At 46.7% G+C, this 12296-nt stretch overlaps 1 protein-coding gene across 1 annotated transcript in view; it reads right to left on the bottom strand.

Moving 5' to 3' along the window:
* Positions 1-204: 204 nt before the first annotated feature.
* GLG1 (golgi glycoprotein 1) overlaps positions 205-12296 on the bottom strand; it is a 59554-nt gene continuing 47462 nt past the window's right edge. Inside the window, exons 19-30 of the mRNA XM_010718049.2 lie at positions 11823-11936; positions 11352-11440; positions 10209-10326; positions 9282-9374; positions 8529-8666; positions 7642-7765; positions 7159-7301; positions 6855-6956; positions 6306-6413; positions 5819-5939; positions 4566-4672; positions 205-4280 (exon numbers count right to left, since the gene is read on the bottom strand). Of these exons, the coding sequence (XP_010716351.1) occupies positions 4113-4280; positions 4566-4672; positions 5819-5939; positions 6306-6413; positions 6855-6956; positions 7159-7301; positions 7642-7765; positions 8529-8666; positions 9282-9374; positions 10209-10326; positions 11352-11440; positions 11823-11936 (1425 nt within the window). The 3' untranslated portion in view covers positions 205-4112. The remainder of the gene's footprint in view (positions 4281-4565; positions 4673-5818; positions 5940-6305; positions 6414-6854; positions 6957-7158; positions 7302-7641; positions 7766-8528; positions 8667-9281; positions 9375-10208; positions 10327-11351; positions 11441-11822; positions 11937-12296) is intronic.

Here is a 12296-nt window from a genome sequence, read left to right as displayed (position 1 = left end):
GCGGCAGCGCGACAGCCGCTCGGCGCGCCGCATCGCACCAATCGCAAACCAGCACAGAGCGAAGGGGCGTGGTTACCGCTGGCCGTGCACCCGCTGGGTTTCCCTTAAAGGGCACGCAGCGGTTTGCAGCGTGCGTGGGGGGAGTGAGAGCATCTACAGGGAGGCTGGAAGGCAAGAATCAAAAATAAATGTGAACACAACAAGTAAAAACCTGCAGACTCTTTTTATTAAATTCTCCCATTTCATCTGTACAGAAAAAAAAATGCACATTATGTTCAGAATCTCAGTAACATCTCAAAATTACACAGCATGAACATGTAAAAAAAAAAAACAAACAAGAAACGGCCAGGATTTTATACACAGAAAGGAAAACAATTTACAAAAAGAAAATAAAAGTCTCGTTAATGTCGCATAAAAAAAAAAAAGAGTTATGTTCAAACAGCCTTCGCTGCACAATGAGAGGTTGCTGGGTCTGTTTCACACTGCTGGGGGGGGGAGGGGGGACAGACACCCCCTGCCACACTGCCAACGAAGCACTGAGTTGTGTTTTAATAGAAGCCACCGTCCCTCCTGGAGCACGCTTCCTCCTCTACAACATCATCAGATGCAAGGCAGCTCTGCCTTACCGCTGTTCTCCCCCCAGGATACATTTCTGTGCTTACAGACTGGAGGGCTGCTGCCCATCCCATCCCCTCCCATCACTGCCATTCCACACATTCCCTGTGGGTTCGTTTGTTCGGGCTTCCCCGGCCCTCTCCGGCAAGGCAGATACAGCCAGGCATCACTGCAAGCACCAGAAACACCATCCCTAGCCACGTCAGTCATGCAACAGCCCGAAGGGCAGAAGCAAGGCAGGAGGAAGCTACGCTGGAATTCAGCAAAAGGACTTGGTTAGACCCGCCAGGCGAGCAATAAATAAGGTTATCTCTTAAGGTCAGCGAGAATGAATGCTAAGAGGTTAGCTGGAGCTGCCCACGTCCTCCCAGCACACCATCAGGAAACACAACCTGCTAACTACAAGGAGCTGCACGCCTTGCTGGCTACCAGCCCCTCTCCTGCCTGTACCTTCCTAGCAGCACAAGCATCCCCGCACCAAGGGCAAGCTCTGTACGTGGCTCTGCAAGAAGGACAAAGACTCTCACAGCATTCTGCAGAATGCAGCCTTCCCCACCAACGCTTTCTGGGCTGATGACAGTTCTAGCACTTTCCACCAAACCACAACAGGCTTCCTTGATTTCAAGGCAGCAGCAGAGGTTCTTACCACCATCGCAATGGAAAACCTGTGGGCAAGGTGTTGTGCTGGCAACACAGGCTGTTTTTGGAAGAGTACTTTGGGGAGTTTCTGTGCTTTTGAGAACACTTAGATTTTTAGGTATAGGAAGGAGGAGGAGAGCATCTCAAGGTTGGGATTGGGTACATATCTAGTAAAGAAAAAAAAGCAAAATTGGTTATCAGCAGTGTCAGAAAGTCTAATTTTAAAACACGAGCGTAACGCTTACCACTACAAAGGCCTGATCCCTCTGCCCAGCATCACACCTTTACAAATGCACAGCGACAAAGGACGTTGGAAGGAAACATGCAGAGATGCAGTCAGCATCTGCCTCTGCCCCCAGCACTGCGGGCTCTCATGATTCTCAAGTGTCACACCGGAATCCATCAGCACGCCATCTCCAAAGCCAGCGAGAACGCAGGAAGCTTGGATCATCCCCTGCATCAACCTTCTCCACATCACAAAGCAAAAAAAAACCCAACCCAGAACATACAGAAGTTACCTTCACAGTGGAACATGGTTTACATTCAGAGCTATAGCTACAAACCTACAACTTTCACTGCAACGCCATTCATTTGGAATTCAGTGGAAGATGCTACTTCTAGACAACAAACCTTCATTCGGCTTTTCAATCTAATCAGGTTACAAAATGCCTTTTTGGAAGTCACAAGAGGTTAAAAAAGCCCCAACAGCAATTTCCTTGTGCCTGATAAGATGTTCAACAAGCAGGGCTTGTACCATGCAAGCAAGACTGCACTCGACTCCCCTTCTCTCCCACCTCTGCCGCAGTAACGGTAGCTCCCAGACTGTCACACCAAACAATCTATAATTGCCAAATCTACATCTGAAGCATTACACACCTGTGCTCTGTGTGTGACAGAGCTCCTTTTCTGTGCCAGTTCACGTTTACAGAGGACCAATTTAGCTCCATCAGCACTGGGGAAAAGGGGGAGGAAATTCAGGTTTGGTTTCTGTTCTACCTAACAACCCCACTGATACCAGCACACACCAGTTCTCTACTGAATCCTCACGCTCAGACTTCCTTTACCACCCAGCCTTGTGCTCAGAATGCTCAGAGACAGAAGGGCTCACTAGCAGAGCAAGGATCACCTGCATCACCAACCACTTGCTGTCCATCCTCAGAGCAGGATGAAGGAACGTCTGCAAGAAGCTTCACGTGGTACAGCTTTCTAGCACTTCAAAGAGGCAGCAAAAGCCATCACACTATTTTGCATCTGCCTTGCTGTACATGCAGCATCATGGGAATCTGCTGGTCCACATTCCAGGATGTCTCAAAGCCACCTCCCTCATTATCACAGAGAATAATGTGGAACTGGAAAGAGAACTGGAAAACGTCAGATCTTACCTAGCAGCGTGCTAAGAGGGAAAATAAAGTCACGGTCTAAGCATCAGCCTAAGCTAGACAGGGTCAGGCACGTGATTTTTACTGCAGCACACGCAGGAGAGCACATCAAGAAGGCTGATAAAGCACACCTACTGTACAGACTATGCTGGCTCTCGTGCAGTCATTTCTAGGTTCAAAGTGTTGGGGAAACCTATCTGCTCAGGTTCTGACCACAGCACGTGGCTTCCCACTTCTCCTTCTAGCACTAAAGGAACAAAGATGACGGCCACAGCTTTTCCAGAACACCTCCCTCCAGAGCACCCATGTGCACACAGACATGTCTGCCTTTCACACAGACATTCTCTACCCCTCCTCTCCTACCTGGCTTTCAGGACCTGCACCCTGCATCCCAGGGAACACCAGCTGCTATCCTCATCGACTGTAGCTGTGAGCAATGCTACAATCCAAAAGATGGAGGCCAGTTACAAACCACTGTGCTGGCCCACACGTAGCTGACAGAGCAGCCAGGTTGAGCGTTCAGTCACATCCTGCATCACTGACAAAGCACTGTACTGCCAGGGTGCCAATACCACCTGTAGGAAGTTAACTGGGAAAGGTAACAGCTTAACAGCAGCAACGTGAAAGAAAAGGAGAGTTAAAATGTCACTGCATCATCACTAACAAAAACACTGACCAATCCAGGCACCTCCTGCCTGCTGACAGCAGCACTGCACACTACGGACAGGCTCTGCAGCCTCGTGTCCACGCCGTGTCTTCAATCTACTCAAGTTGTACAGCTCACATGAGTACTTAATCCTGGTCGGTACTTTATTCTATCTTGAGCAGCAGAGGAAGAAAGGGAGGACATCTTTTCAGCCAAAAGAATCCACAGTAACAAAAGCAGGATATTCACTAGGAGAGGACACCGGTGCTGGCGTCCATAGGTTGTCCCAGACTATGCTCTGAAGATGCTTTACACAAGATGAGCAAGATGTCCAAAACAAGGCCAACTGTGGTGCGAGATGCAATTTACCCTTTACTTTCCTGCCTCCATTTCACCCAGCCAAGAGGAGGACTATATTTCAGTACGAACCATTACCTAAATCATATCGTTGGTATGCAGATATATGTCTTCCTTTAAAAATTTACTTAAAAACTGCTTGAGCTGCAGGTCGTTTCAGTCTGATTTGGAGAGTGAAGGCAGTTCCAACAGTACAACAGAGACTTGTCTACAGGCAGGTAAACGAGAGTCTGCTAACAAAGGGATAACAAAAGCTGCTGGCTGGGCTGCCAATGTTGCACATAAACTTTCATAGGATGAAGATGCTGTGGATGAGATCCAGGATGGGAAAACTGAGCCAACACCTGCTGCTGTTCTAATTTTTTTTTTTTCCTTTTATTCTCCTCTCTCACAAGAGGGGGTGGGTAGACTATACAGAGGAGGGCTGTACAAAACTGGGCACTGGGCAGGCATTTCTCCAGCAGGCAATCCAGGCTCTACCTGTCCTTGAGCTCTCTTGTCACCCGCTTGGTGATGCGTCCACACATCAGGCCGATCAGGAAGAGTACACAGATGCCAACTGTGATCACAGACAATATGTAATTCTTGGACGGAGAGGTCATGACTTGCATGGCAAGGTCAGAGAAGCCTTCCGCTGGGGCAACCTAGGGGTGAGAGGGAATCAATGAGCCAAGCCGTGCTTTTTTCCATGCGACTCAGCCTGGTTATTTTGTAAGGGCTGGCAACTGTTGCAACAATTACAAGTTAAACAGAAAATCTGATTTTTATTTTTCCTCGTCTAAAACCTCAAAATGCTGAACATCACTGCAAGACAACAATGTTCCTAAAGCTCAGCTTTCAGTAGAACACCTTGCAACAGAAAGACCCAATGCAAAAAAAAAAAAACCAAAAAACAACAAGGTAGGTCCTTAAATCTGTTCCATATTCACCTTTGCAGCATAGCTCCACATTTCAATGCGATCATTAAGGCGTTTCTTGCATTCAGGCTGCAGTCTCACACGCTTGTCCTCCAAAGCTTCCATTAGGCATGACATTTCTGTGATGTACAGAAGATGGTGTTACAAAATAAAAACTGTGCCTTCAACAATGTGCTGTGGAAAAGCTACTGGAAAGGGATATTTCAGTTCTACGTGAGGCTGATGGTTGCTCAGCTTTCCAAACGGAGCGAGGCTGATGAACTCACACAAAACCCTGTCTTCCCTTTGAAGGGAATTAATTTTACCTGTCAAACGTACCGAAACAAAAAGCCAACCATGGGCAAATACTGACAGGAACAAAGAAGGATCAGAGGGATTGGCTAAGAGTAAATCTTGTGAAACTAAAGTGATTTGCTTCTGTAAGAGAAGCAGCTTAGACTCAGAGAAGCCTTTGATACAGCCTACTATAGCACGGCCATAAGCTGGAGCTGCACAAAGCTGATACAGGGTGAAGATACACATCACTGCAAAATTGAGCCCACTCACTCATTCTGAACAGGATTTACCTGAGCAAGGATTTCACAGAAGGGCTATGAACCTGATTTCATGCTTTTTTCAGTAATCGCATGAATCAGGCTGCAGGGAGACCTGATTGTGGCCTTCCAGTGTTTGAAGGGAGCGTATAAACAGGAGGGGGAACGGCTGTTTGTGAGGGTGGATGGTGACAGGACAAGGGGAATGGATTTAAACTGAGACAGGGGAGGTTTAGGTTGGATGTTAGGAGGAAGTTTTTCCCCCAGGGGGTGGTGAGGCACTGGAACAGGTTGCCCAAGGAGGCTGTGGATGCCCCATCCCTGGAGGCATTCAAGGCCAGGCTGGATGTGGCTCTGGGCAGCCTGGTCTGCTGGTTGGTGACCTGCACACAGCAGGGGGTTGGAACTGATGATCATTGTGGTCCTTTGCAACCCAGGCCATTCTATGATTAATAATGGAAGATAATATACTCTCTTTAAAAACAGCAGATAGGCTGCGAGGATACGACATCAGGATTGAAGGACTGATCCTGCTGCCTTGGGCAGAGGGAACGACTGAACACTACTTGATACACCCCCATCCAGCAGCATCGATCACCTCTGCAGCAGTTCCAGCCCATTACCCTCAGAAAAACAGCAGAAACATCTGGTACTTAAGATTATGCTGGTATGAAAACGCAGCTTAAGGCCCTCAGGACTCAGAGGTTGCACAAGGAAAGCATGAGCACTTACGGCGTCCTCTCCCTGGAGGAATAGCAGCACAGTGGTGTTTAATGTCTAGGGCACAGGCTGTGTGCAGCACTGGGTCCACAAAGATATCTGCTTTGCTCTCCTTCAGCATGTTGAGCACTTCCTGGGGGGGGGGAGAAGAAATTGCAAGCACATTTCAAGCAACAACAGGACAGAAAACAGCACAGATCCTGCTGCTCTGTGTTTCTGAAAGGTGCAGCACCTTTTCCAACCCAGCTTCATGCCAAACAACACTGTCACTGGATAAAGGTATGAATGGTGTTTTAGGCTGGATTAAATGTTGTGCTTTATGAGGGTAAGCACAGTTACCTTGACTGAAATAACACTGGTCTAAAACACAAAACCGGTACACACTGCCTCCATGCTGGCTATAACACAGCTTGGGTTGGGATCTACAAAAGTACTTAAGAACCCCAACTAGTGCAGGGATGAGATGCCTTTCAGAGTTCATCCAGCACATCTCCTTTACCTTCTTGCACATTTCCGTTTTTATTTTCAGCAGGTTCACTTTCAGGCATTCTTCCACCTGCCCAGTCTGCTCCTGAGCTGCTGCTTCTTCAGCACACAAGCTGGAAATCTATTGCCAAGAAGGTATTTTAATGAATCAGCAGTTAATGACAATGACTGTGCTTTTGATATCTCAATACATTAGTTCACGAGAGGGTACAGCTAGAGAACACAAGTCACTTTCCCACCCAGAAATCTGAGCCAAATGTGATGCACTCAATAACGTGTAACCTTCAGAACCCAACAGCAAGAAGTTCACATTGCCACACTGAGAGGAAGGCAGGGAGGAAAAATAGCATAGAAACACAAGCAACATTTGAGACATGGCTTGTTCAGGCTGTTAAAAGTGAAAGCTCAAATCTGATTGTATTCCAGTTAAGCCTGACCAGATCAGAAGGAAAAAAAGAAAGCAGTATTTCTCTCAGTCACAAGTACTGATTGAGAAGGGACTTTGTGAGACATGAATGGGGTTTTCATTCTGAATAAGCCAATGCAGAGCTGCTTCTCCTACCTCTTCAGAGCAGTGCATCTGAAGCTGGGGGTCCAGTCGATAATCAAGAGCTGATTCCTGGATTATCACTCGAATTTGGTCCTCGCAGTCTGGAGAGAGACGCTATTGAGCGGAGAAAGTCATTAACCCACTCAATCACCTTCATCCTCATCAATCAATCACCTTGCATTTTAACCTATGTACTCCCTACCCGCCGTGCAGGAGCATAAAACCCCATTTCTTTGTATATATTAGGAGTGCAATTTAATTTGTTATTCAGTGAGAGTTGCTCAGCACAACCCAGCACAGCCTCAGCACTGCTCACCTGGTCTGCATACTTCAGCTTCAGGCAGGAGATGACTTGCCCCTCTAACTCTGTATCATCCTTGGCTCTATTCAGGATATTCTGGCAGAATTTCGGTATGTCTGCTTTGCAGGCCTTCCTCAGCACCGGATTTAGGCGGTAATCTAACCAGGAAAGATCACAGAACACCATCAGAGCACCCACCTCCTCGCACTGTAGAACGCTACGCTCCAGGAGATCTGACAGAAATTTCCCAAGTTACAGTTTTTCCCCATCCATTTAATTTTGGGGATAAAATAACAGTTTTCCACTAATCAACTGTAAGTAGGTAAGCGGCGCTTTGGAGTAAAGCAGCCCTGCATGCTGGCCCTCAAGAACCGGGCAGAAGAAAGCTAAGTGTGCGCGCTGACAGCTGTGTAAGAAACCAGGTCAGTTTTGTCCCAGCCACGCAGATCACTCACTGGCTCAAGCAGACAGCTAAGGTCTTTGCTCAGGAAGGAATACCTGTGTTCTGCGTGATCTGGCGCTTGGTTATCATTTGCTTGCACTTCGGATCCATCACTTCACTGTTCTTGTTTTGTTTCAAACACTGCAACATGTTTTTTGAGTCTGCTTCTGGACAAAAACGCTGTAAAAACAAAACAGTGCAAGTTTTATCACTAGAGACATGAAAACATGGATACTTGTGGAAGAGAATAACCACACACCCAGCCAGAGGTACAGAGAAGCCCACACTCCCTAACCCCATTTCCTATTTCCTATTAAGAAGAACAGTGCCAGTCTCTCAGATGCCCATGGGCATGAATACCTATGCTTATGGGGTGAGCACCAAGCTGTAGACTCCTGACTTGTTTCCAGCCTTCAGCTCGCATTGGCAGCACTAAGAGACTTCTGCTTTTATTTTCTTTCACAAGTGACAGCATGTATTTGCAAGACAGTTCCTTTAAGGCAGCATTTCTGATTTTAAGCCTGCTTATCAGGCTGATGGAAGTCTACATGCACCAGCAGCGAGTTGAAGATGCTACTCCTCTCTGTAATCACAGCTTCTCCACCTTGCTTAAAGGACAGTGCAATATACAGAAGGGGAGCGACTGTACGAGCCCTGTGGGAAGCCTCAGCACAGACTTCCTCCTCCGTTCTGCTGGCACTTGAAGGCAAATCTACCGGTGAGCAGGCTTTGATCTGATATTCAGAGTAAGTTAAAAGGGAAAAACCCTGAAGAAACCTGATTCTGAGTTGAGAATCTGATTACTTGCATGAAAGCAATCACACTTTGATACAACGCAGACATTTTCTACGAAGAACTCGAGTTCTTCGAGTTCTTCTACGAAGTGGCTCGAGGCACTTCCATATCCCAACCTCACCCTCTGCAATCAGCAAACACCCGTCACCTTGATCATCTGCTTGCAGACTCTCATCAGTGTGTAGTCCAGCTCTGGATCCATCATCTCTGTCTCCTGCAGCTTGAACACCTTCTGGTGGCACCGGGTACTCAGCTGCTTCTTGATTTCTTTCAGGCATTCTATGATCTACAACACGATTACAACCAGGACAGGTGTGCTGTAGCCATGATTCCATCCTATGCTGCTCCACCCCACCTATGTGCCCCCCTGTTGGCTCACTATCTTCACCCATCAGCACAATTACGTTGATGATGCCTAGATTTTATCAGACAAATTGTTACCAGTGCTGATTTCCACCACTTGCTTCAAGCTCATCTTTTCCCACAAACAAATGTAACACAACAAAGGTGACCCGGACCTGCTCCAAAACCCCAAACCTCATCCTGCAGATTATACCTACAAAACCTTCAGCAACATCTGCAGTCACCAGCAGCTAATAGCTTTATATTAGTGTGATCATGCTAATTTTGCATGCTCACAGCAATGCATTCATGCAGTATTAAATGCTTGGGAACTGGCAGAAAAAAAAATACAATGCTCCAAAATAGCAACAGAAGATTTCAGTAATATCAAAATGGGGTTGGTCTCGATGATCTCTAGAGGTCCCTTCCAACCCCTACAATTCTGTGATTCTGTGAAAACCTAAACATGCAGGGAGAAGAAAAAATGATCTAAAAAAAAAAAAGTTTCTGAAGCTAAAGTACAAAAATTAAATAATAAATTATTCAGGTGATCCATTACCTGAGCATTGCCGTAGGGAACGTTTTGGCAGTAATTCTTGATGTCACTTTTACAAGCCTCATAGAGCTCTGGTTCAAGTCTGATGTCCTCTGTCTGCAGGAGAGATTACAGTACAAACTTTTAACTGGGACTAATACAGTTCAAACAGAGCCATCTGCTTACAAAGGGAGGTCAGTAGCTTTGATTTAATGGGGTCCTGGGGGTGAGAAACATCAATAGGAACTAAACTTTGCAAATCCATACAAGGTATCAGTTTTGTACGGTGACTGTGGGGTATTTTTGTTTAAAACACAGTGCTAGAGGTAAGAAGTTGTTTCCCAGGCTCCTCCTAGAAGGGCAATGCCACAAAGGCCTGAGCCAGCTAAAAGATCAGGCGAACAGTGAGGACCACTCTGCAGCCATCCATCTGCTGGGTGATCGAGAGGATGCAAATGGAGCTTCCTACTTTTAGCAGTGCCCAAAGAGCGTGCTGCTGTCAGTACTGCAGCAGAAAGCTCAGAGGTGGCCTTGCATGCTACCCCCAGTTATACACACAGCAGCTCAGAGCAGCTGGATTCAAGGCAGCTCATCTGTTCTCCTCTCCTCAATCTGTAAAATGAAGCTCATACTTGCTCCAAGAGGACTTGTAAGGACACAGGCACGTGTAGCACGCTGCTGAACACTCATCATCATCACTGCTAGCTGAAATTCCAATGACCACTTAGTTTTCTCAGCCTTCACAAGCCTACACTGAAGGCACTGAAGCAGACAGTTGTTATTTTTCACTGCCAAGGTCAATCGAGCCCAGTGTTGTAAGAACACTGGAAACAATACATGAGACACACCATACAAACGAGCTTCATTTTGTTCCAGGGTGGACAAAATAGGAAGTTGGGACTGAAAGACCTTGCTAGAAGAGCAGGCAGAGCACGAGTTTCACACGTTTACCATTTCTAGCTCCTCCACACGCAGCTGCTTGCGGCACTTCAGAGATACCCTGTGCTCCTTGGCGTCCTGCAGGGTGTCATTGCGCACCGTTGTGCTCAGACAGATCACTACATCCACCCTGCAGAAAAGAAGAAAGGTTTTTAACCACGTATCCTCCACTTTGATCAGCCACAACGGAGAAATGGACCCCAGGGATTTATACATAACAGGGTCCTGAAGTGTCCATTGGGACAGTTCCGTGTGGAGTCATGGGATTGCAATTAAAGCCCCTAAAACTGATGATATCTAATGGCAATCTAAACCAACAGATATAGTGATATTCTGAACATCCCTACAAAGCTACTGGCCAGCAAAACCTGTGCTCTTAAAGTCAATGAGCATCTCAGAAGAGACAAACTTTAACAACTAAACCTGAGAAATACACAAAGGTATATATCTCTATATGATGGCCAGAGGGCTGGAGCAGCTCTGCTGTGAGGAAAGGTTGAGGGAACTGGCCTTGTTTAGCCTGGAGAAGAGAAGGTTTCAGGGAGACCTCGTTGTGGCCTTTCAGTGTTTGAAGGTAGTTCAAAATAGGAGGGGGAACGGCTGTTTGTGAGGGTGGATGGTGACAGGACAAGGGGAATGGATTTAAACTGAGACAGGGGAGGTTTAAGTTGGATATTAGGAGAAGTTTTTCACCCAGAGGGTGGTGAGGCAGTGGAACAGGTTGCCCAAGGAGGCTGTGGATGCCCCATCCCTGCAGGCATTCAAGGCCGGGCTGGATGTGGCTCTGGGCAGCCTGGGCTGCTGGTTGGCGACCTGCACACAGCAGGGGGCGGGAATTAGATGAGCACTGTGGTCCTTTTCAACCAAGGCCATTCTATGATTCTATGATCTATGCAGCACTGCAAGCCACCTTTTGTATCCAGAGAAGGGTATTTATATCATAAACTGCAAGTAGTAGTATTGCCACCCATGAACAGGATTGACTTTCTGTGTAATTTAGGTCTTGCATCCCACTGAAATGAACAAACCAGCAACAACACAGAGAAGTCAGCCTTCAGAGGAAGCCCATGCTTTCTATCACGTCCTGAAATACCTCTGCACACAACTTTGACACATTCATACAGTTAGGATGCTGCCTGGTTTGGCACTACGTACTTTTTTTTGATGTTGGGGCAGAGTTTCAGCACATCCTCCTTGCAAGCCATTTTGAACTTGTAGGAGAACCTGAAGTCTTTCATTTGAACCTGCAGGAACGAGAAGAAATGAGAGATTTTGGTCACCTGGAGAAAAATGGTGCATGTTGCCTGAAAGAACACTCAAGTGAAGCAATTAGCAAATGCCTCTGGCCACAACTTATTCTCATGGATGTCACAGGGATTCTGCCCCACTGAAGAAGCAAGGACCCCCCATCACATGCCAGGGGGAGGAAGTCTGGAGAAGAAACCATTCCAGAAGTGACTGCCTGTGACCAGGCACACAATTACCACTCTCTGAATTCACAAAGGCAACTTCAATACAGTTGGAAATCAATCTTAAAAAAGGAAAGGGTATCATAATTAGCTAATTCCTGCCAACATCCTCAAATGCAACCAGTTCCCACTGATAGCATAGAAAAGCACTGCTTACCAGCTGGAAATGAGTAACTCCAATTGCACATTTTTCATTCATTTCCTTCTGGTGTTTGTTCTGTATTAAACACTCCATCAGGTCCCCAGAATCAATCTGGTTATCTGCAACCTCCTGCAGGACAGACAAAAGGCTTAAGAATGAGCTACCCTTACAAAACAGGGTTTTCATGCTCCTTTAAGCCCACTGCACCCAGAAGTAACTGAGAGCAAGAGGATTTACACACCTCTTCTGTAAGCATACACTCCCACACACTGACCACGTGAGCATTAAGAGACACAGCTCAGAGAAGAATCATCCCAGACACATGCACGCTTTAAACTCAGAACATAAAGCAGTGATGCAACGCTCACATGAGTTACCAAGTCAGGTGCTCTCACTGCTCTTTAATTACTCAGTCCTAGAGCAATGTAGGAAGCTATTTCAGCAACGTGAGCAGCTGCACACAGAGGAATGGCTCAGCACACTGCTCAA

Source organism: Meleagris gallopavo, chromosome 13 (assembly GCF_000146605.3).
Source record: "Meleagris gallopavo isolate NT-WF06-2002-E0010 breed Aviagen turkey brand Nicholas breeding stock chromosome 13, Turkey_5.1, whole genome shotgun sequence".
Lineage (NCBI taxonomy): Eukaryota > Metazoa > Chordata > Aves > Galliformes > Phasianidae > Meleagris > Meleagris gallopavo.
The sequence above is the reverse complement of the archived record's forward strand: the minus strand, read 5'-3'. Positions and strand labels throughout refer to the sequence as shown.